Here is a 27,398-nt window from a genome sequence, read left to right as displayed (position 1 = left end):
AGGCTGAGGTGGGAGGATCAGTTGAGCCCAGAAGGTCAAGGCTACAGTGAGCTGTGATCCTGCCACTGCACTCCAGCCTAGGTGACAGAGTGAGATCATGGTTTTTTTTTGTTTTTTGAGACAAGAGTTTCACTCTTGTTGCCCAGGCTGGAGTGCAGTGGTGCGATCTCAGCCTCCCGGGTTCAAGCAGTTCTCCTTCCTTAGCCTCCCCAATAGCTGGGATTACAGGCATGTGGCACCATGCCCAGCTAATTTTTGCATTTTTAGTAGAGACAGAGTTTCTCCATGTTGGTCAGGCTGGTCTCAGACTTCTGACCTCAGGTGATCCACTCACCTCGGCCTCCCAAAGTGCTGGGATTACAGACATGAGCCACCGCCAACTGGCCAAGACCCTGTCTTTTTTTTTTGAGACAGAGTTTCTTGTTGCCCAGGCTGGAGTGCAATGGCGTGATCTCAGCTCACTGCAACCTCAGCCTCCCGGGTTCAAGCGATTCTCCTGCCTCAGCCTCCCAAGTAGCTAGGATTACAGGTGCCCGCCACCACACCCAACTAATTTTTTGTATTTTTAGTACAGACGGAGTTTCACCACGTTGGCCAGGCTTGTCTCGAACTCCTGACCTCGTGATCCACCTGCCTCGGCCTCCCAAAATGCTGGGATTACAGAGATGAGCCACCACACCTGGCCAGATCCAGTCTTTAAAAAAAAAAAAAAAAAAAAAAAAAATTCTTAACCTTCAGAAAATATCAGGATTACTGAGGGCTTGTACTGAGGGCTTGTTTACAATGCATAGAGTCCTCCCTCCAGGTTTTGAGTGAGGCCTGCGATTGGGTATATTTAACAAATGGCTCAGGTAATTCTTTTTTTTTTCTTTTTTTTTTTTTTTTTGAGACGGAGTCTTGCTCTGTCGCCTGAGCTGGAGTGCAATGGCATGATCTTGGCTCACTGCAACCACTGTCTCCCGGGTTCAAGTGATTCTCCTGCCTCAGCCTCCTGAGTAGCTGGGATTACAGGTGCATGCCACCACGCCTGGCTAATTTGTGTATTTTTAGTAGAGACAGGGTTTCACCATGTTGGTCAGGCTGGTCTCGAACTCCTGACCTCGTGATCCGCCCACCTTGGCCTCCCAAAGTGCTGGGATACAGGCATGAGCCACAGTGCCTAGCCTGCCTCAGGTAATTCGTAAGAGTCCCAAACACTGCCTTAAACCAGGAATAGACTGACTTCTACTGTAAATGGGTCAGAGAGTAAACACCTTTGGCTTTGTGGGCCAGATGTCTCTGTAACTACTCAACTCTTGCTTTGGTGGTACAAAAAAAAAAAAAAAAAAGCCACAGGTTCATAAATGAATGGGTGTGGCTGTGTTCCAATACAATTTTATTTATAAAAATAGGTGGTGAGCCCGATTTGAGTTTGTGGGCCATGGTCTGCCAGTCCCTGGTTCTCTTCTATATATAAGCAATAAAGACACAGAGATGTGTGTATAAAAAAGTGATATGTCTTTAATTTAAAACTATGACCCGGAAATAACTAGTCAGTTTAAGTGATCCAGACTTCCTCTTCATACCCAAATGGAACAGACACAATATTGGCTCAGATTTCCAACCCCAGAAAAAAACCAAACCAAGTCCTCAGGAAGTCCCTGCAGCGACCTTGCTGGGGCCATCAGACCGCACAGAGTGGAGGTGCCCAAGCTGCTGGGCTGCTCTTAATCCAGCCACACTGAGAAGAGCTTTCCTTCTACCAGCAACTCCCTCGCTGGGTCCGATATCCCCCTTCACCTCCCTTTTAGCTGGCACTGCACGAATGCCTCCACAGAGAGGCTGACAGTACAGCAGTCACCTCCCAGCTGTCTTCAGTGCATCTTCAGGGCCACCTTCCTGTGGTCACAATAGAGGAGCTGAGCATTCTAAACGTTCGTGCCCGGGAGGGCGGCATCTTCTCTTTTTAGCTGAGGTCTGGAGCCCTGAGTTGTAACCATTGGTCATATGTGGCTGAGGCACCGGCAGCAAATCGCCAAACTTGGGAAACGATCTGGGGAGATGCAAGGGCCTTGGTAATTGATGGTGAGTCTGAAAATGAAACAGACAAATGGCATCTGGGTAAAATCCTTACAGACATCTCAGAAGAGAAAGTGTAAAGATGGAACAGGGAAAAGCACCTCCTTCAGCACTCCAAGGCTCTGCCTGCTCTTCCCTGAGCATAGAATCCAAAGGGTCCCATTTGTTTTTTTGGTTTTTTCTTTGTTTTTTTTTTTTGAGACAGAGTCTCGCTCTGTCGCCAGGCTGGAGTGCAGCGGTGCAATCTCGGCTCACTGCAACCTCCGCCTCCTGGGTTCAAGCGATTCTCCTGCCTCAGCCTCCCGGGTAGCTGGGACTACAGGCGTGCGCCACCACGCCCAGCTAATTTTTGTGTTTTTAGTAGAGACGGGGTTTCATCATGTTGGCCAGGATGGTCTTGATCTCTTGACCTCATGATCCACCCGCCTCGGCCTCCCAAAGCGCTGGGATTACAGACTTGAGCCACCTCGCCCGGCCAGGGTCCCACTTCTTAGGTCAGCTTTGCCTTTTCCTCCTCCTACATTCAGGGTCAATTATGGCTTTGGATTCACTCAGCCACTCAGAGGGAGTCTCAAGAGAACAGAAGGCACTGAGCGGTGTGGCAGGGGAAGAGTCCAGCATGTGATGCTCAGCAGGGCTTTTTTTGCACTGAATTTTGGAAATGTGGAGTCAGCAGAGAGGAAAGGAGGATGGGTGTGGCCACAGGGCAGCCCTCCTGGAGGCCTTCCTAGGAGGGGTTCACACACAGAATAAATACAACTGGCTGGATGCAAGCCTCCGCACAAAGCCAACAGGTCACTCAGACCCACTGCAGTGGGGCAGCAAGCTTCCACACTAGTTGGCTTTCTCGAAAATTTACAGCATCCAAAGCTTGACCTGAGTCAAAAGCTCTAGGGACAAACCACCAAAGGGCTGCCCAGAGATGCTGTTGAAAACCAGAGAGTGGCCAAACCGTCCCCACCATACACAGCATTCCTGAGCCAGACTGGCTGCACACTGCATGTATTACGGAGGCGTCCCAGCGCACTACCTAACAAGGGCCTGCGCTGTGCCTGGGGTGGGGTCGGGGGACAGCACAACAGTCATTGGAGTCCCCTGAGAACCGAGGCACAGTGAGGAGAAAAGGGTGGGGTTTCCTCCTCAGGCTCAGTCACACTACCTCCCAAAGGAGGAAGATATTATTGCTCAACTGCCAGCATCAGTGACATTACCCTACTCGAAAGGATGGCACCTGGGGTTGGGCAGCTCAGTAGAGACCCAGGCTGGGTGACGGCCCCCAGTGACAGCCCGTTGTGTTGTTCCTTACAGTTGTCCAAGACCAAGGCTGGGTCATGTCACAAGCCGGGGGTCATGACAACACATGTCCCATCACATGCACACATGACCCCCCTGCTAACCAATCTTCTGGATCTTAGCAAGGCAGCTCAAGTAGGGGGAGTACGAGTTTGGGTCCCAGGAGCCCAACAAATTCCTCTTCTCAAAAACAGTGCAACCCCTAAGCGTTTATTAAAGAGGGAGCTGTGCACGCGGCCGGTCTAAGGCCAAGGCCAATCACAGGACCCACTTACGAGTCCATGGAGTTTTCATCCCATCATGGCAGAAGGCTGGCCTGACCCCTGCCCTCACTGGATGATGCTGTCTGGCTGCCCATTCTGGGCCACCTGCCCAGGGTCAGAGGCGGGGGCCGGGTTAGCTGTGTTGCTCTGCAGGTAGCGGCGGAAATCTTTGATCATAGGCCGGAGGACCTGGATGAGGACGCTCAGGGCAGCCTGTGTGCCCTCCATGGCCTGGGCCTGGCGCTCCTGGGCACAGGCCTGCACTTCCTGGGAGCGGCGGATCATCTGCAGTAGGTCGTTCTGCTGTTCCAGGTGCTGTGCGATCTCCTTCACATGCAGGTTGGTGACCCGTTGCTCCTGTATCAGCTTGGCGGAGTTGAGAGCAATGCGGCTCTTGAGCGCTTGCGGCTTGACCGACGTGTCTGCATGCTGGGCCATCATGTCCACAGGGGCCTCCGGTGGCAGAGGTGGGGGCGCCTCAGCCGTGCAGTACTCCACCACGCCCTCCTCCAGCGTGTGATAGGTGGTCTCTGTGGGGACTGCAGGGTAGAAAGAACAGAGGCCAAGGGAGGTCACTTTCTGGAAGGAATAAAGCTGGCTGTATGGGGTGGGGAGGAGGCCATAAAGTCCTGTCCTGGAGGGACATAAAGGGGAATCCAGGCCTCCCCTGGCTGCATAGCTATTCACATATAAATCTAGAATCTAAGCGGTTCAGAATCTTAATCTACTTGGTAACCAAAGGGCCAGCCCTGGATCTGGCAAAAGCAAAGATGTTGATCATAATACTAGCAAAACTTTTAGAGCAACTACTACATGTCAGGCACTTTGTACTCATTAGCTCAACAAATCCTCAAAATGACACCAAGAGGTTGGTGCTGTCATCTTCATTTTTCAGAGATGAGGAAACAGACTGAGAAATGTAGAATGACTTGCTAAGGTCACAGAGCTCATTCAGCAGAGCCAAGAGGCAAACCCAGGTCTCCCCAACAGCAGAGCCCGATGTGCTCCTGACCTCCACACTGGGCTGCTCCTAGCTAAGAAAGGCACCCCCGGCCGGGCGCGGTGGCTCACGCTTGTAATCCCAGCACTTTGGGAGGCCGAGGTGGGTGGATTACCTGAGGTCAGGAGTTCGAGACCAGCCTGACCAACATGGAGAAACCCCGTCTCTATTAAAAATACAAAATTAGCCGGGCATGGTGGCGCATGCCTGTAATCCCAGCTACTTGGGAGGCTGAGGCAGGAGAATCACTTGAACCTGGGAGGCGGAGGTTGCAGTGAGCCGAGATCATGCCATTGCACTCCAGCCTGGGCAACAAGAGCAAAACTCCATCTCATAAAAGAAAGAAAGAAAGAAAAAGGCACCCCAGAGGCTGGGTCACATGCTCTCTGTGGTACCATGCAGCAGGCATCTTGGGTGGGACTCTACACACGCTCTTTGCAGCCACATTAGTCCTACCTCCTTTGATGCTTTCTGCTTTTTTTTTCTTTTTTTTTGAGACAGAGTTTTGCTCTTTTGCCCTGTTACCCAGGTTGGAGTTCAGTGGCACGATCTCGGCTCACTGCAACTTCTGCCTCCCAGGTTCAAGTGATTCTTGTGCCTCAGATCCCGAGTAGCTGGGACTACAGTCGCCCACCTCCAAGCCTGGGTAATTTTTGTATTTTTAGTAGAGACAGGGTTTCACCATATTGGCCAGGCTTGTCTCGAACTCCTGACCTCCAGTGATCTGCCCACCTCAGCCTCCCAAAGTGCTGGGATTACAGGAGTGAGCCACCATGCCGGCCCTTTGATGCTTTCTTGACTTGACTTCCTAGGCCCCTATGGCGAAGCAGAAAAGGAGGTGGGAATGGGGGAGCAGTAGCTAAAGTACCCAGTCAATGTCTCCCTGTCTGTCATCATCTGGGTCAATCCGATACTTAAACATCCTTCCTGTTCCAGAACAGCATCTGACTTAGACCCGTGTTTGTCCCCCTTACCCCACCCCAGTGTATTCTTGAGAAATACGCATTGTGAGGGGATGGCACTCGCACATCCACCCAACTCCCCCAACCCCCACTGAGAATCACTGAATGATCCAGCTCACAGTCATCACAAACGAGCAGAGGTAACAGGGCACAAACTCTTCTTTGAACTAAAAAATCCAACCAAAGTTAGTTCTGTTGTCATTCCTGAGAACCACGGAAAGGATCCTGGCTGGGCTGTTTGGGCCTCCGCGCATGTGGGAGAGGTCAAGCTCCTCCACCCTTCAACACCAATGTCAGCTATGTGTCCTCATGCCACCAAGAAGCCCCCTTCCTCTTCCGGGGCCTTAGGTTTTCCCAACTGATGGTGAAGCTATTTCTATATGTGTCATCTCTGTCCTACTAGAACATAACTGGCCTGTATTTTAGACAACTTGGTAATCCCAGTGCCCAGCACAGGGTTTGGTACAGAGTAAGTGCTAATGTTTGATGAATGAATGAATGAATGAATGAATGAATGGAGTAGATTAACACCAGGAACCATGAGGCTCCTGAGCAGCACCTGATGAAAGATCCCCCACACTGAAAACAGAATCCAGAATCGTTGTCTCACTTGGGCAGTATTATTCCCATCAATTTTTTCAACAAATATGGCCTGGCTGTCTACTACAAGCCGGGCCCTGTGAAAAGTCCTGTGGGGATACAGACACGGTCTCTTGTTTTCAAGGACCACCCAGTTCGGCAAGTGGAGGTAAGTCATGGACAAACATGGTGGCAATGCTCAGTGGCGAGCTATCCAGCACGTCAGAAGTCCAGCCCACGTGCTGAGGAAGTCCCAAAGAGAGCAAGATCACTTCTGTCTGGGTGCTGCTCTTGGAAGGCCTCATGGTCTTCCAAGACCCCCATCTGACCTCTGACCCTTGGCAGCCAACCTTCCCCAGGCCACCCCAGAGCTTGCTGGCCCTTCCCACTTATGCACGCCGCCTGGGCAGGAGAGGTCACTCACTCTGTGTCAGGGTGACCGTGGCTGCGGCTGCGGTGGCCGAGGGTCCGAGGGCCACAGGGTGGATCTCTGTGGTGCTGGGCAGGCTGATGATGGTGGCCTCGCCCAGCAGGTTGCAGATACGTTGTTGCATGGGGGTCAGCAGCACTGGGGCTACAGGTGGGCCACCGCCGCCACTGCCACCGCCTGTCCCAGGCCCCCCAGCTCCGTCCTCCTCAGTGGGCCCCGGCGCCTCACCACCCTCCACGGCGGCCCGGACCTGGGCAACCTTGCGACGGACCTCGGTCTTGAGGTCAGACCACTTCTTCTTGACCTCAGGCAGCTCTCTGCGGCAGGTGGCCACGGCGTTGACCCTTCTCAGGATGCCGTGCCAGGCCGCGCTCTTGGCGGCCAGGGGGACCCCGGCGTTGAAGTGGTTCACCAGCAGGTGCTTCTTCAGCTCCAGCTCCTCCACGATGATCTCCACCTCCCGCTCCGAGAAGTTCATCTTCCTTTTCTTGGCTGGGACGGCCATGGCCTCTCCCCTCCCCTCTTTTTAAAGAAATTATAATCCCCTCAAGCGCCCCAATTCCCCTTCTCTTCTTCCTCAGCCTCGCCCCTCACCCACCCCCTACAGGGGATAGGCCAGGCTTGCTCGAGGCCAAGCACTAGGCCTTTGGTAACCCCCCTCGCTACGCAAAGTGCGTAGAGCCCAGCCCCGACCCGCCCGGCCGCTGCCAGCCAGCAGCGTAATGGCTTCCTGAATCTGCCTCTTCCGCCGAGGTGTGCGGAGATCCGCCCACTTCCCCTCTTCCCGCCTCCCAGAGCTTCTCCGGGAAAACCGGCCTTCCCGGTTGGTAGCTGCTCAAATATCACGTCGATCACTGGTTCTTTCGATCTGTCGCTCAGCTAAAGAGCACGCCTGCTTACTGTAATTCGCCTGATCATTGGTCTAAAATTGTGTCCGTCGCCCAGATCGCCCCGCCTACCTAACCTTTATTCACTTCCATTGGAAAATCGTTCTGTCGTTCAATTGTCAGTATTATGACTATTAAGCCGTTAAATTCAGCTATTTTATTGGTGGTTTAGGGAGTTAGATTACCAAAACCCTGCTTCCTGAGGATACTTAGTGCTTTCGGCCGTGAGCCATGGGTCAATTAATTTTTAATTCCTCCCACCGGCACAAACTCTGCCTCGCAACTGCAGTTCACAAATGCTCTCACACAAATCCTATTTCCCACCGGAGGCTACGATCTCTCCGTACACTACCGCTCCTCCCATCCTTAAGATCCCGCAGTCTAAACAGAGTTAGTTCATCAATGGAAACTGGACACGGGGCCTTCCGCCTGCCAATCACATTACTCATGCCCATCGCTGCGTGATTTTCTCTCTCTTGGCCCCCGGCTCAGCCAATCCCCGCCTCCCTCAGTTTGAATCGGCCCCAGGCGGAGCCGGGTGACCCCGCCCACCCCATTGATCCGGGTAGTCCGTGGCGCGTGGGCTGTCCTTAGACAGGCTCCGCCCCTCCCGGCTCCCCATCCGAGCCTGTGACTGGCCTTCGGTGCGCCCGGGGGCGTGGCCGGCGAGGCGGGGCGAGGCGGGGCGAGGCGGGGCGGGGCTCCCGGAAGCCGCCCCTCCCGCCAGCTTGCCGGCGTCTCCGAGCCCGCGCTCCCAGCTGCAGAGCGCCTGGCTTGCCTCCCGCGCGGTCACCGCCGGCCCGCCGCCCCCGCTCCCGCCCGCGCCCGGAGCCCCTGCCTCGCGCCCGATGGTGAGCAGTGTGTTGTGCCGCTGTGTGGCCTCCCCGCCGCCGGACGCCGCCGCCACCGCCGCCTCTTCGTCTGCCTCATCGCCGGCGTCCGTGGGGGACCCCTGCGGCGGCGCTATCTGCGGGGGCCCGGACCACCGGCTGCGCCTGTGGAGACTCTTTCAGACGCTCGACGTCAACCGGGACGGCGGCCTGTGTGTCAACGACCTGGCGGTGGGGCTGCGGCGCCTGGGACTGCACCGCACCGAGGGCGAGCTCCAGGTAGCCTGCGCGCGTCCTCAGCACTGGCGGGGAGGGAGCCCCTCGAGGGCCGGGTGACAGGTCTCGGGGGACGGCCCCTTGGGCTGGGCGGAACCCCCACTGTCCAGAGGAAGGGTGCCCCCTGACTCACTGAGGGACACCCCACTTATGCCCTGGTGGGAGCAGGGCTCCTTCCTGACTTCTTTGGGTGCTTGAACCGGGTTCTTCGTGGACACAGGTGGGCATCCTATGGGCTTTCTGATGGGCGAAAAGCCCTTTCTTGCCCAGAGTAGAACGCTAGGTCTCAGGAGTGTGCCTTTGTCACCTCCTGACCTCAAGGCCAAGCTGGACGCTCCCTTCACCCAAGGATGGGTTCATCCATCAGTCCCCAGCAGCACCCCCTCCTTTCCCTCTCGTTTCCATGCCAGCCGTGGGCCCTGATCTGGTTCCTCTCAGGAACATGTGGGAGTTGAAAAAAAAAGTGGTATTGGGGTTTCAGGCTGATCCGTGTGGACGTTGGCGGCGAAGACTGACAGTTCTCATGGTTTAGGCTCATCTCCATTGCCCTGTTTATCCAGAAAATGGGATCGTGATCCCCGCGGGGTTGGAGTGTGGAAGGAGTGAAAGAATCTGGGGGAAATTTTTTTCCTAAAAGTCAAAGCGAGATTGTTACTATTGTGGGCTCTTGGCCGAGGTGTGGGCATAGGGGCGCAGAGAAATGGTCATCCCTGGGCCTGCCAGGAAGAGAAGTGCTGGCCTTTCTGTATGAGAACCTCAGAGCAGAGGCTGTTTCCCTTCTCTCTCTTCCCCCTTCAGTCTGACTTGGCAGGTGTAGCTGCCATTTTCCCAAGTATTTCATTTACTGTAGCTTAGCCTGATTTACAGCCTGGAATAGGACTCCTGAGTACTTTACCTAAGAACCTGTTTCACTGCTGAGTTAGTATGGTCCATTTGTACACATGACAATTAGAGAATCTCATAGCCAAGTATGAAAAGAATCTGGTAAACCGCCAATGAATTAAACCAATTTGTTGGGTGGGTGTACATAGGTGTTGTTAACTCATGTTCAAGATTCTTGGATCAACATCCAAGGTATTTAGCGCTAAGTATTAGGATCAGCCTAGGAGGACCAAGAGTAACACTACGCAAGATAGAATGGTTGAGTTAAGTCCAGGAGATTTAGAGACAAGTTTTTTTTGTTTGTTTGTTTTGAGACGGAGTCTGGTTCTGTCTCCCAGGCTGGAGTGCATTGGTGCAATCTTGGCTCACTGCAGCCTCCGCCTCCAGGGTTCAAGAGATTCTCCCGCCTCAGCCTCCCCAGTAGCTGGGATTACAGGCATGTGCCACCACACCCAGCTATTTTTTTTTTTTTTTTTTTTTGAGACAGTCTCACTCTGTCACCCAGGCTCAAGTGCAGTGGTGCGATCTTGGCTCACTGCAAGCTCCGCCTCCCGGGTTCACGCCATTCTCCTGCCTCAGCCTCCCTAGTAGCTGGGACTACAGGTGCCCGCCACCATGCCCAGCTAATTTTTTTTTTTGTTTGAATTTTTAAGAGAGATGGGGTTTCACCATGTTAGCCAGGATGGTCTTGATCTCCTGACCTTGTGATCCGCCCGCCTCAGCCTCCCAAAGTGCTGGGATCAACAGGCGTGAGCCACCGCGCCCGGCCACCCAGCTAATTTTTGTATTTTTAGTAGAGATAGGCTTCCGCCATGTTGGCCAGGTTGGTCTCGGGCTCCTGACCTCAGGTGATCCACCTGCCTCGGCCTCCCAAAGTGTTGGGATTACAGGCGTGAGCCACCGCACCCGGCTAGAGACAAGTTTGTTTTGTTTTGTTTTGTTTTGTAATGTTTCCAGTCAGTTTTACACAAAATAGTGTTGTGAACTGGAGATTTTCCTGTATGTATCTGATGAATACTCACTTGAAAAGGTAGAATGGCTGGCCGGGCACAGTGGCTCACGCCTGTAATCCCAGCACTTTGGGAGGCCAAGCCGGGTGGATCACCTGAGGTCAGAAGTTTGAGACCAGCCTGACCAATTTGGAGAAAACCCGTCTTTACTAAAAATACAAAATTATCGGGGAGTGGTGGCGCATGCCTGTAATTCCAGTACTCGGGAGGCTGAGGCAGGAGAATCGCTTGAACCTGGGAGGCGGAGATTGCGGTGAGCTGAGATTGCACCATTGCACTCCAGCCTGGGCAACAAGAGTGAAACTCCATCTCAAAAAAAAAAAAAAAGAAAAAAGAAAGAAAAGAAAAAATAGGAAGGCTAAACCCAGAGGGTTTCTGTTTCTGCTTTTGTGAACCTACCCACTTGGCATTGCTGCCAGGCACATTGAGAACGTCTGGCTGCGGGAGCATGTTAAATGTCTGCCCCATGCTTTGTGCATCAACTAGAGGCACAATGTTCTCGAGATTCAAGGCACATCTGATATTGATCCTAATCTGTTTTTTTAGTGGTGAATTTCTCGGGGCAAATAAGGAGAAAGTGATCATTTTTCTTTCTGGTTTTGAAAGAAAACTTTTATTAACCAAAGAGAGCCTAGCCCCTTGGGGTCACTTTGACTCTAAAATCTTTGACTCCGTGACAGATCTAAGTTCTATGATAGGAAGCATTTCTTTATTCTTTTGGTGTGTGGGTTTAGTATAGAATGTATTTCATTTATTTATCTATTATTATTATTACTTTTCTGAGATGGAGTTTCACTTTTGTTGCCCAAGCAGGAGTGCAATGGCATGATCTCAGCTCACTGCAACCTTTGCCTCCTGGGTTCAAGTGATTCTCGTGCCTCAGCCTCCCTGGGACTACAGGCACACTGGGACTACAGGCATGCACCACCACGCCCTGCTAATTTTTTTTTTTTTTTTTTTTTTTTTTTTTTTGTATTTTTAGTAGAAATGGGGTTTCACCATGTTGGCCAGGCTGGTCTCAAACTCCTGACCTCAGATGATCTGCCCGCCTCGGCCCCCCAAAGCACTGGGATTACAGGCGTGAGCTACCGCGCCTGGCCTATTTATCTATTTTATTTTTATTTTTTGAGAAGCAGTCCGCTCTGTCGCCCAGGCTGGAGTGCGATGGTGTGATTTCACTGAAACCTCTGCCTCCTGGGTTCAAGCAGTTCTCCTGCCTCAGCTTCCTGAGTAGCTGGGATTACAGGCGCCCGCCACCATGGCCCGGCTAATTTTTGTACTATTAGGAGACAAGGGATTTCACCATGTTGGCCAGGCTGGTCTCGAACTCTTGACCTCAAGTGATCTACCCACCTCGGCCTCCCAAAGTTCAGGGATTACAGGCGCGAGCAACTGCACCAGGCAGTATAGACTGTATTTCTACTACTTTTTTGGCTTTTGAACAAATTCAGTTGTTATACAGCTTTGAGATCGGAAATAATTTATTAGCTCATTACCTGTAAAGGAGCACAAGTTAGTCCTGTGGGGAACGTTTGAAGTCTTGGAGAGAAGATCTGCCTTTTTGTAAATAACTGGGCAACAGGAAGACACCCTGCCTCTTGTACCCCCATACCACTTCCTGTTGAATTAGCATTAGTATTAACTGCCTACAGAAAAAGCAGTGCTGAGGCTTTGCAGAACTAGCAGGAGCCGAAAGAGAAATGTGGGGCCCTTTGGGTCAAAATGGGTCATCTGCCATGGGAATAGATGTTGAAGAACACATCAGACTTTGGAAGGTGCTTCCTATGGCCCATATGAAACCAGTGTGAGATGCTGGGGTTTGCACGGGAATCAGCTGTGAGTGCTTATCAGGGGGTGATGGGTAAACCCAGGCCATGTGACTTCACAAAGCCTCTTCTTAGCTTATAACAGTCTGGGTCAAGTTTTCTTTAAAAGTAAACCAGCAAGTTTTGCCATCTGCCTTTGTTTGAGAAGAGATGGGACACTCATAAAAATTGCTTAAAATGGAAGTGGGCAGAGAAACCGATGGCAGCCAGCCAGGGAAATTTTCTTTGTAAAGGGCATGTAAGCGAGAAGCTTGTTCTGGGACAAAAAAAGGGAAGAGTTCATTAAAGAAGAAAGAAAAAAGATGACGACAACAGTAGTGACTTTGGGAGATGAGACTCAGCCAGAGCTAATTATAGATTGCCTATTTAAGGCATTTTCATGTGACCAAATACAATCTGTGTCTTAAAACAAATTTAAAACATAGGTTAGAACTCAGGCAGCCAGTTAGAGGAAGAAAGCAAGCTGTGTTGTGTGTAAACAGTTGTCTCTTCAGCTGAGGCTTTGGGGCTCTTGTAAGGGGCTGGTGTTTATTGCAGGTGAGGTTCTAGATGAGCTGCAGTTTGCTCATTTAGAGACTGGCATCCACACCATCTCTTTTGAGCCCCACAAAAATTTGTTAAGTAAGCAAGTCAGTAAAATGATTTTCACTCCATTTTACTAGGGAAGGAACAATGGTTCAAAAAGACAGTGGAACAACCTCAAAGATCATTTGATCGCTAGGAAATTGGACCAGAGAAGGAATTGGAACCGTCTTCTGATTCCTGCTCCTCTCCTCCTTAACACAGTTTTTTTCAGGAACATGAAGAGAATTCTCAAGTTCTTTTGGGGAAACTTGAGAAAGAGGAGGAGAGATAATTTAGAACCACATATTTTGCTCCCAAAGTATAGGTTTCAAGATTATCCAGTTTACCCTGTCAAAGAACAAGAATCCGCCCTCCCCCATTTCTCTCCCTGACCCAAGCAATGCACATGAGGCAATCCCTATTGACTTGAAATTATTGAATGGAGATCAGTAATGTCAAGTTGGTATTGCTTAATCAGACAGACTGTTGAACTCTATACTTTTGAAATGTTTGGCCATTTGTGGATGTTTATCAAAAGAGCCAGACTTAGATAAGACAGTCTACAGAAGAAAGCTCCTTTCCAAGAGATAGACATTATTTGCTATAATATAATGGCCCTTTAGGAAAAGAAAAATGCTTTTCACAGATTGGATTAAATTCATATATTAAACTAATTGTGTTATATTGTTGCATAATCGGTCCCTGGCTCAAAGTCATAATTATCAAGTCAACTAGAATACTTTTTTTTTTTTTCGAGACAGAGTCTTCCTCTGTCACCCAGGCTGGAGTGCAGTGGCGTGATCTCAGCTCACTGAAACCTCCACCTCCCCGGTTCAAGCAATTCTTTGCCTCAGCATCTGGTGTAGCTGGGATTACAGGCCTGCACCACCATGCCCTGCTAATTTTTATATTTTCAGTAGAGACTGGGTTGCGCCATTTTGGCCAGGCTGGTATCCAACTCCTGGCCTCAAGTGATCCACCTGCCTCAGCCTCCCAAAGTGCTGGGATTACAGGTGTGAGCCACCATGCCTGTCCTTGAGAAGATTTTTTTTTTTTTTTTTGTGACGGATTCTCACTCTGTCACCCAGGCTGGAGTGCGGTGGTGCAATCTCGGCTCACTGCAACCTCCACCTCCCTGGTTTAAGCAATTCCCCTGCCTTAGCCTCCCAAGTAGCTGAGATTACTGGTGCACACCACCACGTCAGGCTAACTTTTTTGTATTTTTAGTAGAGACAGAGGTTCACCATGTTGGCCAGACTGGTCTCGAACTCCTTACCTCAGGCAATCCGCCCACCTCAGCCTCCCAAAGTGCTGAAATTACAGACGTGAGCCACCATGTCCAGCTGAGAAGATTTTTTTTTTAATAAGTTGATATTTGGAAAGATGCAGTCCCATACCCTGATCCTAAAACCAAGTAACAAATAAGAATAGGGCTGGGTGTGGTGGCTCACCCCTGTAATCCCAGCACTTTGGGAGGTCGAGGCGGGTGGATTACCTGAGGTCAGGAGTTCAAGACCTGCCTGGCCAACATGGTGAAACCCCATCTGTATTAAAAATACAAAAATTAGCCGGGCGTGGTGGCACACGCCTGTAATCCCAGCTACTCGGAAGGCTGAGGCAGGAGAATTGCTTGAGCCCGGGAGACGGAGGTTGCAGTGAGCCGAGATCGTGCCAACACGGGCCTGGCCGACAGAGCCAGACTCTGTCTCAAAAAACAAAACAAAACAAAAAAGAACATATGAGGCTGGCCACGATGGCACTTTATGAGGCTGAGGTGGACAGATGGCTTGAACCTAGGAGTTCGAGACCAGCCTGGGCAACTTGGTGAAACCCTGTCTCTACAAAAAATACAAAAATTGGCTGGGCACAGTGGGTCACGCCTGTAATCTCAGCACTTTGGGAGGCTGAGGTGGGCAGATCACTTGAAGTCAGGAGTTCGAGACCAGCCTGGCCAACATAGTGAAACCCCGTCTCTACTAAAAATACAAAACTTAGCCAGGCATGGTGGCGTATGCCTTTCTGTAGTCCCAGCTACTTAGGAGGCTGAGGGAAAATTGCTTGAACCCGGGCAGTGGAGGTTGCAGTGAGCCAAGATCACGCCACTGCACTCCAGCCTTGGAGACAGAGTGAGATTCCATCTCAACAACAACAACAACAACAAAATTAGCTGGGCATGGTGGCCCATGCCTGTAGTCTAGCTACTCGGGAGGCTGGGGCAGGAGGATCGCTTGAGTCTGGGAGGCTGAGGTTGCAGTGAGCAGAGACTGTGCCATTGCACTTCAGCCTGGGCAACAGAACAAGACCCTGTCTCAAAATAGATATAAATAGAGAATGAGAGAGCACGAGCCTGTCTGATCTGGAGCTTCAACTAGATGAATTTTTTTGATGTTCAAAGAGTTATTACTGGCCAGATGCAGTGGTTCACACCTGTAATCCTAGTACTTTGGGAGGCCAAGATGGGTGGATCGCTTGAGCTCAGGAGTTCAAGACCAGCCTGGGCAACATAGCGAGACCCCATCTCTGTTTTTTATAAAATAAAAAAAAAGAAAAGAAAAGAAAATGGGGGCCAAGTGTGGTGACTCACTCCTATAATCTCAGCACTTTGGGAGGCTGAGGCAGGCAGATTGCCTGAGGTCAGGAGTTCGAGACTAGCCTGGCCAACATGGTGAAACCTCATCTCTACTAAAAATACAAAAACACTAGCCAGGCGTTGTGGTGTGCACCAGTAATCCCAGCTACTTGGGAGGCTGAGGCAGGAGAATCACTTGAATCCAGGAGGCGGAGGTTGCAGTGAGCCGAGATCGCGCCACTGCACTCCAGCCTGGGTGACAGTGCGAGACTCTGTCTCAAAAAGAAAAAAAACAAAAAAGAGTTATTACTTGTTGAAGTCTCACATCCCCACAAGGGAATGATAGAAACAAATATTTTGCTGGTATTCATTTCTTCATTTCTATTCCAGCTGAGTCTTGAATTCCTGGGCTCAAGCGATCCTCTTATCTCGGCTTCCCAAAGTGCTGGGATTACAGACCTAAGCCACTGTACCCAGCCAACTTTTTATTTTATTTTATTTTATTTTATTATGCCTGTGACACAGCCTCAGGGGTCTTGATGACATGTGCCTGGCAGCCAACTTTTTATTATTTATTTATTATTTGAAACAGGATGTTGTTCTGTCACCCAGGCTGGCGTTCAGTGGTTCAATCACAGCTCACCGCAGCTTTGACCTCCCAGGCTCAATCTGTCCTCCCACTCAGCCTCCCAGGTAGCTGGGATTACAGGTGTGCACCACCATGCCCAGCTAATTTTTGTATTTTTTGTAGAGACGGGGTTTTCCTATGTTGCTCAGGCTGGTCTCGAACTCCTGAACGCATGTGATCCTCTCGCCTTGGCCTCCCAAAGTGTTAGGATTACAGGCATGAGCCACCACGCCCAGCCTAACTTTTATTTTTATTTTTATTTTTATTTATTTATTTTTTTGAGACAGAGTCTCTCTCTCTCGCCCAGGCTGGAGTGCAGTGGCGTGATCTCAGCTCACTACAAGCTCTGCCTCCTGGGTTCACGCCATTCTCCTACCTCAGCCTCCCCAGTAGTTGGGACTACAGGCGCCCACCACCACGCCAAGCTAATTTTTGTTGTATTTTTTAGTAGAGACAGGTTTTCACCATGTTAGCCAGGATGGTCTCGATCTCCTGACCTCGTGATCCACCCTCCTCAGCCTCCCGAAGTGCTGGGATTACAGGCGTGAGCCACCACACCCGGCCCTAACTTTTTATTTTTAACCATTAATTATACTAATGCGAATTTGGCAGAACCATAGAATTTAGTCTTGGATGGGTGACGGGCCATCATGGTCACTAGCCAGCCTTCCACCCAACATGGAGATAAGCTCTCCTGGAGCATCCTTCGCAGATGGTCATCCGCCCTTTCTATTGTGAACCTAATTGGAGTCACTGTGAGTTCTCTGTCATGTTAGACTGAAATCTTGTATCTGCTGCTGCCCATTGCCCCATGTGTACCTTCAGGAGCAAGACAGAAAAGTGATCCAAGGGCCCTTTATCTGAAATCTGTGGTCTTATCTTCCTATAATCTCTGCTGCTGCTAAAAACAGGTATCATCATGCACTTCTCAGGTGACGTGCTGTCCATACCTTACAGTTCCCTTAGCTGAGACAATAACCCATGGGGTTTATAGTACAGACTTTCCTCGGAAATGTTACGCTGATTGAAAGAAGCCAGTCGCGGCCGGGCGCGGTGGCTCACGCCTGTAATCCCAGCACTTTGGGAGGCCAAGTCGGGTGGATCACGAGGTCAGGGGATCGATACCACGGTGAAACCCCGTCTCTACTAAAAATACAAAAAAAATTAGCCGGGCGCGGTGGCGGGCGCCTGTGGTCCCAGCAACTCGGGAGGCTGAGGCAGGAGAATGGCGTGAACCCGGGAGGCGGAGCTTGCAGTGAGCCGAGATCGCGCCACTGCACTCCAGCCTGGGCGACAGAGCAAGACTCCGTCTTAAAAAAAAAAAAAAAAGGCCCTGTGGGGCATGGCGTCCGATCGAGGCGGGCATTCACGGGCGGCCAGGGTTGAGTCCCGGGTCGGGGCCGGGGGATTGCCGGCGCATCAGGGCCGAGGGCTGGGGCTGGCGGGGCCGCTCGCTGCCTCTCTCTCGCAGCAGCGGCGGCAGGCGCGGGCGAGGGCCACGGGGAGAGGAGACGCAGCCCCGCGGGTGGCACGCTCGGCCGGGCCCCGGCCCGCGCTCAACGGGCGCGATGCTCTTCTCGCTCCGGGAGCTGGTGCAGTGGCTAGGCTTCGCCACCTTCGAGATCTTCGTGCACCTGCTGGCCCTGTTGGTGTTCTCTGTGCTGCTGGCACTGCGTGTGGATGGCCTGGTCCCGGGCCTCTCCTGGTGGAACGTGTTCGTGCCTTTCTTCGCCGCTGACGGGCTCAGCACCTACTTCACCACCATCGTGTCCGTGCGCCTCTTCCAGGATGGAGAGAAGCGGCTGGCGGTGCTCCGCCTTTTCTGGGTACTCACGGTCCTGAGTCTCAAGTTCGTCTTCGAGATGCTGTTGTGCCAGAAGCTGGCGGAGCAGACTCGGGAGCTCTGGTTCGGCCTCATTACGTCCCCGCTCTTCATTCTCCTGCAGCTGCTCATGATCCGCGCCTGTCGGGTCAACTAGCCTCACCGAGGTGCCGGAGAGGGAGCGCTGGACAACTAGAATGTTGACCTCGAGCCGAGGCCCTACTTGCAGCGCACCGGAGGAGAGGCTCTCTAGTCTGAAGGCACCGCCGGCTTGCGCCGAGCTGAGTGCCGGGTTTCCCTATTCCAATCCTGTTTGAAATGGTTTCTTCAGCAGGGCTTAAAAGAGCAGCCTTCATCCTGAAAATGTATTTCCTTTTGTTTAATGCTTTGAGTAGATAATCCTGAATTGAGGTCATGAGGAGGCCCCCAGGCCAGACAGTCCTGAACCCCTCTGACACTTGGAAACTGAATATAAGTAAAATGTCCAGGTGGACTCTGAGTATTTCCTGTGGATCCTGGGAAAGTACTGTTGCACAAAGGCTGCAAAGCTGGACTCAGGAATGTCCTCCAACCAGCAGCGCTTACCTAAGAGCTCCCTGTGCCGTCTATCCAGACCAGACTTCGGTAGATGCCTTTGTTAGATCTATCACATGTAAACGAGCTTGTATCTCCTTCCCTGTGCCACGAGAGAGATTGGCTTTTTATTCCAGTCTAGGCAGAGACAGAAGAATGTTGAATAAGAGCACGATTAGAGTCCTGTCTGGTTATCTGTTGCCCAAGAAAAGAACTCTGCTGTCCAGGCACTGCTTGGCTTACTATCCCAGCAAAGACTGCAGTTTTGTGGACTTTTGACCACCTTGTGGCTGGCACTCTTAGCACACCTGAGACAGATTTAAGCCTCCCTAAGAGACTGAAGAGAGGAACAGGTGTCAGATACTCATATGCACTGAGATCTACAAATGGGAAGCTTGTGAGTGGCCCATCTTTGTTGGCCTACGAACTTTGGTTTGATGCCAGTCAGGTGCCAAATGAGAACCTTTGCTGAGATGCAAATAAAGTAAGAGAATGTTTTCCTGAAAAAAAAAAAAAAAAAAAAAGAAGCCAGTCGCAAAGATCATGCACTGTATGATCCATTTAGGTGAAAGTCCAGAATGGAGAAGTCTACAGAGACAGAAAATTGAGTAGTGCTTGCCTACCTGGGAGTGGGGTACTGGCGGGTAGAGAGATAGGAAGGTGAGATGAGGTTTCTTTTTGAGGTGTTGGAAATATTCTCAAGTTGACTGGAGTGATGGTTGCACATATCCGTGAAGATACTGAGAACCACTGAACTGTATACTTTAAATGGGTGGCTCATGCCTGTAATCCCAGCGCTTTGGGAGGCTGGTCAGGAGTTCGAGACCAGCCTGGCCAACATGTAGAAACCCCAGCTCTACTAAAAATACAAAAATTAGCCGAGCATGGTGGCACACATCTGTAATCCCAGCTACTCGGGAGGCTGAGGCAGGAAAATTGCTTGAACCTGGGAGTTGGAGGTTGCAGTGAACCGAGACTGCGCCACCGCACTCCAGTCTGGGCAACAGAGTGAGACTCTGTCTCAAAAAAAAAAAAAAAAAGAGTGATTTGTATGGTATGAGACCTGGGTTCAAATGTTCCTTCTGCTGCTTGCTAGCTGAGTGACCTTGAACAAATGACTCACCCTCTCCAAGTCTGTTTCCTTATCAGAAACTTGTTGGCATGAGGACCTACTGCATAAGGGGGGTGTGTGGGTTAAATTAGATAAAGCATAGAAAGAGCCCAGGACTGGGTCTGGCACATATTCACCAAGTGACTTCCCCATTGGTTCTTTGAAAATAAGGTGCCCAGAATTGGTCAGAATCACCTATATTTTGCCCCTAGTTTGCTTAGGTGAAAAGCGAAAGGCAAGGGAGGGCAAAGCCTGGGGACATCAGCATTAAAGGGTGTGTGGCACCCAGGGAGACATAGCCCCACCCCAGCAACCTGGAGAGGGAGAAGCTTCCGTGGTGTGGAAGGGGATGTCCGCTGTGGAAAACCTGGGCTCTGTGGACATCAAAATGAGCAAAGAAACAATAAAAAGTTGTAGTAGACTCACTCACTCTATCTACACAAAAAGACGTCTTTGGGGCCCGCATGCTTTCCCTGGACAGAAATGGGACCTCCTCATCTTGCAAGCCTGTTGCCCTCTCAGAAGCCGTGGATCGTCTTTCCTAAGTACAGAGTTGACCTTGAAGTTGTGAAAGTGGAAGCTCAAGTGGAGCTTACTTCAAAGCTTTGGAGATCATCTCACTAACCAGCATTACTTTGCAGAAGTGGGACTAAGGCTCGGAGGCTGGGTTGCTTGGAGGCCAAGCCAGTTCCAGAACCCAGGATTTTGACTCTGCCCCATTTAGCTCAATGCAGTGCCGCCTTCCTTCTTTGACTGTGGACACTTAACTTGCCTTTAAAACTTGGCCACATTTATTTTCATAGTTTATGAAATTAACAGACATTGACATACCTGTGCATAACTCTGTCTCAGCATTTTAAGGCCCTGGTGGTGCACAGGAAGCCGTGACTAAAATGATAGGTACACTGTTCCTAATACGGGATATAAAAGACTCAACACCACACCTGACAAAAGAAGCTGTTGTCTTAAAGATGCATCTTCCTTTAAAGTAAATGAATAACAAAGGTAGGCCATAAGGAGCTTCTTATCTACTTTAAGCTCTTGGCTGGCTTTTCCAGGAAGTTTGAGGAGATAAATCATGACTCATTTTCTGCAGGATCAGTGGGGAAACTGGAGAGGTGGCTGTCCCTGTTCCTGCCGGTGCCTGAAGCTTTCAGTGTTGTTCCATCACACTGTGGCTCCATACCTTTCCTCCTGTCCTCCCTCCCTGTTGGCTGGAGTCTAATGTGACACTTCTTCCAAAACACAGAACCGCCTACATTGTGTAAGAAGACTCTCAAAAACCATTGATTGAAATGCTGCTGATGCCAAAAAAAAAAAAAAAAAAAAAAAAAAGGTGGAGAGAGGGTAGTTTAGATCACCAAGAATAAGAACCAACTGGCTGGGCGTTGTGGCTCACGCCTGTAATCCCAGCACTTTGTGAGGCCAAGGCAGGTGGATCACTTGAGGTCAGGAGTTCGAGACCAGCCTGGCCAACTGGCAAAACCTTGTCTCTACTAAAAATACAAAAAAAAAAAATTAGCCAGGCCTGGTGGCGCATGCCTGTAATCCCAGCTACTGGGGAGGCTGAGGCAGGAGAATTGCTTAAAAAACCCAGGAGGGGCCAGGCGCGGTGGCTCATGCCTGTAATCCCAGCACTTTGGGAGGCCGAGGCGGGCGGACCACGAGGTCAAGAGATTGAGACCATCCTGGCCAACATGGTGAAACCCCGTCTCTATTAAAAATACAAAAATTAGCCGGTTATGGTGGTGCACGCCTGTAGTCCCAGCTACTCGGGAGGCTGAGGCAGGAGAATCGCTCGAACCTGGGAAACAGAGGTTGCAGGCAGCCCAGATCGTGCCACTGCTCTCCAGCCTGGTGACAGAGCGAGACTCCCTCTCAAAAAAAGAATTAGCTGGTCCTGGTGGTGCGTGCTTGTAATCCCAGCTACTGGGGAGGCTGAGGCAGGAGAATTGCTTAAAAAAACTCAGGAGGGGCCGGGCATGGTGGCTTATGCCTGTAATCCCAGCACTTTGGGAAGCTGAGGCAGGTGAATCACTTGAACCTGGGAGGTGGAGGTTGCAGTGAGCCGAGATCACGCCACTGCACTCCAGTTGGGGCAACAGAGTGATACCCCATCTAAAAAAAAAAACAAAGAAACAAAAAAAAACCCACAAAAAACCCAGGAGGTGGAGGTTGCAGTGAGCTGAGATCGTGCCACTGCACTTCTGCCTGGGTGACAGAGCAAGACTCCATCCCCCCCCCAAAAAAAAGAACCAACTGTCTGTTAAGTCCTTATCTGTAGAGTAGATAGGACACAGTGGAATGGTCCTGTTGGTTAAAACCAGCTATGGTGCACACCTTCATCAACCTTGTTGGGCTTTTTTTTTTTGAGACGGAGTTTTGCTCTCATTGCCCAGGCTGGAGTGCGTGGAGGCATGGAGTAGCTGGGATTACAGGTATGCGCCACCATGCCCGGCTAATTTTTTGTGTGTATTTTTAATAGAGATGAGGTTTCACCATGCTGGCCAGGCTGGTCTCGAACTCCCAACCTCAGGTGATCCACCCACCTCGGCCTCCCAAAGTGCTGGGATTACAGGCGTGAGCCACCACCCCCAGCCATTGTTGGCCTTTTCTATCCCACTTGCCCAAAACCCTGTTGTTGCTTTTGGTTAAGGCCTTTAGATTGAGTTGGAATCCATATAATGTTAGAACTGGAGCGTTTTCAAGGTTGTTCAGTTCACTCCCCACATTTTACAGGCTGGAGAAGTTAAGCAATTTGTCCAGTGTCCTATAAAGGCATTGTAGGGGGGATCTTAGGGAGAAAGACAAGGTTCCTCAGCACCCCTTAGTGATGCATTTATGGACACAGTTAACTTTTTTCCTTTTTTCATTCACATCTTGGGTGTATTTTTTGTTTGCCAGAGTCTCTTCCTCTCTAACCTACAGAAGAAGGAAAAATAGGATCTAAACGTAGATAGTTCTATAGCTAAAGAATTCCTTTTCTGAATTGTTTAGGAGAGCTGGCTTGGTTTAAACCAGCTATTAGCCGGCATTCATCCAGTTGCCCTCCCACCCTGAACAGCTGTGCTGCGTGTAAGGCAGCCCAGGGAGGGTTTCACCCCCTTGACCTCTCTCCTGCCTGCAGTCCTTGTGCAAAGCAGAGCAAGCAGCTGGTGAGAGTTAAGTTTGTGTTGAGTCAGATCATCTCAGTGTGAGTGCAATCCTGAGATCTGTTTTCAGAAACTAAAAACATTTTATGTTGCTTTAGTAATAAATTTGTTGGTTTGCTTTTTCACGTGGGAGAAGGAAAGGAGAGGATAAGGACAGGGTGGGTACAACAAGTAGGCTCACATGGATGAATTGTGTGGCTCCCACTGGCCAGTGTTGGGTTGCTTCAAAATTTTTTGAACATTTTAGGTGATTGGGTTGTCACATGCTGGCCTCCATACCATATTCACCCCCTGCTCCTTACTCTTGGTGCACATGTCTAATCTAAAGGAGAATCATGCTCTTATAAGAGCAGAAAAAGAAGAGAAATTAGGCCGGGCACGGTGGCTCATGCCTGTACTCCCAGCACTTTGGGAGGCTGAGGTGGGAGGATTGCTTGAGGCCAGGAGTTCGAGACCAGTCTGGGCAACATAGGGAGACCCAGTCTCTACAAAAAATTTTAAAAAATTAGCCAGGCATGCCTGTGGTCCCAGCTACTTGGGAGGTTAAGGTGGGAAGATCCCTTGAGCCTGGGAGGTTGAGGCTGCAGTGAGCCATGATCATACCTGCACTCCAGTCTGGGCAGCAGAGCCAGACCCTGTCTCAAAAAAAATAAAATAAAGTAGAAATCCCATATTTCCACGCAGACCCTTGCTTCTGTAGAACTTGACTTGTTACATCTTAAAATCCTACACTTAAGAGTTGGGTAAATTTTGTATGCCTCTAACTTTCTTGTAGAGAAAAGAAAAAGACATCTTTAATATGCATTCACCTTGAACTTGGGACCTCGAGGGGGACTGGCTTTTCACCAGGAGTAAACAGAAGCCACCCACAAGACTGAGGGTTTTCGTGCCGGACTTCTCTTTTCCTTCCACAGTTACAGGAGTTTTCTTTAGGGAGTTTTTGTCAAAGCTAGATTTTACGGTTCTGTTTCCTAAAATGGAAATAGATCGTGGATTTCCTTTTTTCATTATTGCAGTTCTGTCATCTGCCATACCTTAGTTTCATTTGTGCCAAATGAGGTGAGTTGTGGCTCCTCTTCATTGTCCAATTGTTGCTGAGTCACACCAGGTGGGCGTTTAAGAGTCCTGCCTTACAGCCTGAAACTCCAGCCGCCCAGCGCAGGCAGCACATAGGAGCTGAGTTTTTCCGTTCGCTGATTGGTTCATTCCAGCGGAGACTGACATTCACCTGCTACAGTCCGGCCTCTGGAATAGCCTGGCACTGCCATATATCAGTATATAAAAGAGAGTCTTCAAACTCTTGCCTCCTGTACCACCCAAAAATAATTCTGAAAACAGCATATCCCCTTGCACATTTTGTATATCTGCTTTATTATTTTTATTTTATTTTATTTTAAGACAGTCTCGCTCTTTGCCCTGGCTAGAGTGCAGTGGCGCAATCTTGGCTCACTGCAACCTCCGCCTCCCGGATTCAAGGGATTCTCCTGCCTCAACCTCCCAAGTAGCTAGAATCACCACGCCTGGCTAATTTTTGTATTTTTAGTAGAGATGGGGTTTCACCATGTTGGCCAGGCTGGTCTCAGGTGATCCACCCACCTCGGCCTCCAAAGTGCTGGGATTACAGGTGTGAGACACCACGCCCGGCCTGTACATCTGCTTTACATGTTTTTGTTTGAGGCCGGGCGCAGTGGCTCAGCCTGTAATCCCAGCATTCTGGGAGGCTGAAGCGGGCAGATCACAAGATCAGGAGTTCAAGACCAGCCTGGCCAACATGGTGAAACTCCATCTCTACTAAAAAATACAAAAATTAGCCGGGCATGGTGGCGGGCGCCTGTAGTCCCAGCTACTCAGGAGGCTGAGGCAGAAGTATTGCTTGAACCCGGGAGGTGGAGGTTGCCGTGAGCCGAGATAGTACCATTGCACTCCAGCCTAGGTGACAGAGTGAGACTCCGTCTCAAAAAAAAAAAAAAAAAAAATTGTTTTTTTTTTTTGGTTTTGGTTTGGGTTCTGGTTTTGGCCAAAATCTTAGAGCTGCATATATGACTCATTTAATTTATGGAAAAGGCCTTTTATATGACCATATTGGCTGTGCCAGTCCTCATCAAATCAATCAGCCTAATCATTCTGACTTTCTGTCAAATAAAATCTCGCTTCATCTGTTAACTTTCTAAAAAGTGTTACTACTCTTCCCTCTCATGGCTTCTGAGTGTTAATATTTCTTTTTTTTCTTTTTTCTTTTTTTTTTTTTTTTTTTGAGATGAAGTCTTGCTCTGTCGCCTAGGCTGGAGTGCAGTGGCGCGATCTCCGCTCACTGCAAGCTCCGCCTCCCGGGCTTACGTCATTCTCCTGCCTCAGCATCCCGAGTAGCTGGGACTACAGGCACCCAACACCACGCCCAGCTAATTTTTTTTTTTTTTTTTTTTTGTATTTTTAGTAAAGATGGGGTTTCACCGTGTTAGCCAGGATGGCCTCTATCTCCTGACCTTGTGATCCGCCCGCCTCGGCCTCCCAAAGTGCTGGGATTACAGGCGTGAGCCACCGTGCCCGGCTGAGTGTTAATATTTCTAAGATAGGTACTAGGCAGTTAAGCAAGGAGGTGATGAGACCTGGAGATTGCCGTGGAGTTGGTCAGTCCTGAGAACTCGCTTTCTGCGTTGTTCTTCTAAGACTCCCTTGGGCATCTCCAATTGTCTTTGTGTGTGGTGCTCCAGGCTCCTTTATACTCTGGGCATTTTATCAGGGTAATTTGGAATAAGTCAAGTGCCCATGATTCGACTCACTACTTCCCTCTAGAGGTGTATTCCATTACTGTTCTCTGAAAAGTACCTATTCTAAGCCCCACCAACCAACTGAATGGACCTCAGGGGGCTAAGGGCATTCCAAGTAAACGCGAAAAACTAATTCAGGCCATGATGGGAAGGGAGGGACATGCCTAATTATACCCTCCTCTCTGCAATTCAGGCACAACCGACCAGCATTAACATTAAAACAGATTTTTTTTTTTTTTTTTTGATACAGTCTCACTCTGTTGCCCAGGCTGGAGTGCACTGGCGCGATCTCGACTTACTGCAACCTCCGCCTCCTGGGTTCAAGCGATTCTCCTGCTTCAGCCTCCCGAGTAGCTGGGTTTCCAGGCGCCCACCTCGGCCTCCCAAAGTGCTGGGATTACAGGCGTGAGCCACCGCGCCTGGCCTGACACTCCTTTTTATTGATTCCAGGTTTTTAGATAATAACCCTTTCAACCCCAATTTCCAATCAGAAAATCTTTGAACCCACCTATGATCTGGAAGCCCCCGCCTTCAAGTTGTCCCACCTTACCAGGCTGAACCAATGTACACCTTACATGTATTGACTGATGTCTTCTTGTAACTTCTGTCCCCCTAAAATGTATAAATCAACCTGTCACCCAGCCACCTTGGGCTCATGTTCTCAGGACCTCCTGGGGCTGTATCATGGGCCTTGGTCACTTATATTTGGCTCACAATAAACCTCTTTAAATATTTTACAGAATTCGATTCTTTTCATTGACACCATCAGCCTCTATTGTCTAGATTCTTAGAACAGTGGTTATTTCTGCAGGTATTAACCTCCTCTTAACCAGATTCTATTGATGTTTATAAGCTACTTTTACAAGAGGGTTACACTTGGCAGTCTATCCCTGGATATGGGTGATTCATCCTACCCAAGAAAGCTACATGTGAAAGGAAAGAAATGTACTATATTAACCTACAAGGAAATCAAAGACGCAAGAAAAATGTTTTAAAAAATATATATTGGGCTGGGCACAGTGGCTCACACCTGTAATCCCAGCACTTTGGGAGGCCAAGGTGGGAGGATCACTTGAGGTCGAGAGCTCAAGACCATCCTGGCCAACATGGTGAAACCCCCGTCTCTACTAAAAATATAAAAATTAGCTGGGTGTGGTGGCGGGCGCCTGTAGTCCCAGCTACTCGGGAGGCTGAGGCAGGAGAATCACTTGAAGCCAGGAGGCGGAGGTTGTAGTGAACCAAGATCACACCACTGCACTCCAGCCTGGGCAACAGGAGCAAAACTCTGTCTCAAAAAAAAAAAGAATTGGAACAGGTGTGGTGGCTCACATCTGTAATCCAAGGTGAGGAGGCCAGGATGGGAGGATCACTTGAGCCCAGGAGTTCAAGACCAGCCTGGGCAACATGGCAAGACCCTATCTTTGCATATATGCAATATATATATTTAAACACATATAGGCAAGGTATTCAATTGAACACATTTCCATCGATTCCTGTCTTAGGTGCTGGTCTAGGGAAGTTTAAGATAAATAAGGCATGATCGCTAACACCTAGTTTATTATTTTTTTCTTCTGCTTGCTTTGCATTTAATTTGTTCTTTTCTGATCTCTTAGGGTGGAAACTGAAGCCACTGATTTTGAGACCTTTCCTTTCTAATATAGGTATTTCCTTCTAAGTACTGCTGCAGCTGCATCCTACAAATTTTAATACATTGTGCTTTCTCACCATTCAAAATACTTTCTAATTTCCTTTTTGATTTCTTCTTTGACATATCACGTGAATCATTTACAGTTGTATTATTTAATTTCCAAATATTTAGGTATTTTCCAAATATCTTTTTTTTCTTAAGAGACTGGATTTTGCTATGTTGCCCAGGCTGGTCTTGAACTCCTGGCCTCAAGCGATCCTCCCACCT

General features: G+C 49.8%; 3 protein-coding genes and 1 long non-coding RNA gene across 5 annotated transcripts in view; 3 read left to right on the top strand and 1 right to left on the bottom strand.

The window, feature by feature from the left end:
* Positions 1–1,480: 1,480 nt before the first annotated feature.
* NAIF1 (nuclear apoptosis inducing factor 1) lies at positions 1,481–7,197 on the bottom strand. The gene is made up of 3 exons (NM_001246522.1): positions 6,580–7,197; positions 3,627–4,153; positions 1,481–2,070 (listed from the first exon to the last, which is right to left on the bottom strand). Exons 1-2 carry the CDS (start codon positions 7,088–7,090, stop codon positions 3,681–3,683), a joined length of 984 nt encoding a protein of 327 aa, NP_001233451.1. The 5' UTR covers positions 7,091–7,197; the 3' UTR covers positions 1,481–2,070; positions 3,627–3,680.
* Positions 7,198–8,160: 963 nt separating this feature from the next.
* SLC25A25 (solute carrier family 25 member 25) overlaps positions 8,161–27,398 on the top strand; it is a 42,501-nt gene continuing 23,263 nt past the window's right edge. Inside the window, exon 1 of one of the 2 annotated variants that reach the window (XM_001153304.5) lies at positions 8,161–8,581. In XM_001153304.5, the coding sequence (XP_001153304.1) occupies positions 8,321–8,581 (261 nt within the window). In that variant the 5' untranslated portion in view covers positions 8,161–8,320. The remainder of the gene's footprint in view (positions 8,582–27,398) is intronic. The other variant, XM_009457347.3, reaches the window with a different exon arrangement.
* LOC464762 (transmembrane protein 203) lies at positions 17,392–18,950 on the top strand. The gene has a single exon (XM_520285.9). The coding sequence runs from the start codon at positions 17,626–17,628 to the stop codon at positions 18,034–18,036; it is 411 nt and encodes a 136-aa protein (XP_520285.2). The 5' UTR covers positions 17,392–17,625; the 3' UTR covers positions 18,037–18,950.
* On the top strand, positions 20,660–26,217 carry LOC134807628 (uncharacterized). Its single transcript, XR_010148568.1, has 2 exons — positions 20,660–20,827; positions 25,734–26,217. It is a non-coding gene; the product is annotated as an uncharacterized LOC134807628 (long non-coding RNA).

Source organism: Pan troglodytes, chromosome 11 (assembly GCF_028858775.2).
Source record: "Pan troglodytes isolate AG18354 chromosome 11, NHGRI_mPanTro3-v2.0_pri, whole genome shotgun sequence".
NCBI lineage: Eukaryota > Metazoa > Chordata > Mammalia > Primates > Hominidae > Pan > Pan troglodytes.
This window is presented reverse-complemented; position numbering and strand designations above follow the sequence as displayed.

What these genes read in the sequence shown, in the direction of transcription:
- NAIF1 (NM_001246522.1), bottom strand. Translation starts at nt 7,090, where the DNA reads ATGGCCGTCCCAGCCAAGAAAAGGAAGATGAACTTCTCGGAGCGGGAG. An exon ending in CACGGTCACCCTGACACAGA is followed by an intron (nt 4,154 to 6,579) that starts GTGAGTGACCTC and finishes TCTACCCTGCAG; the next exon opens with TCCCCACAGAGACCACCTAT.
- LOC464762 (XM_520285.9), top strand. Translation starts at nt 17,626, where the DNA reads ATGCTCTTCTCGCTCCGGGAGCTGGTGCAGTGGCTAGGCTTCGCCACC.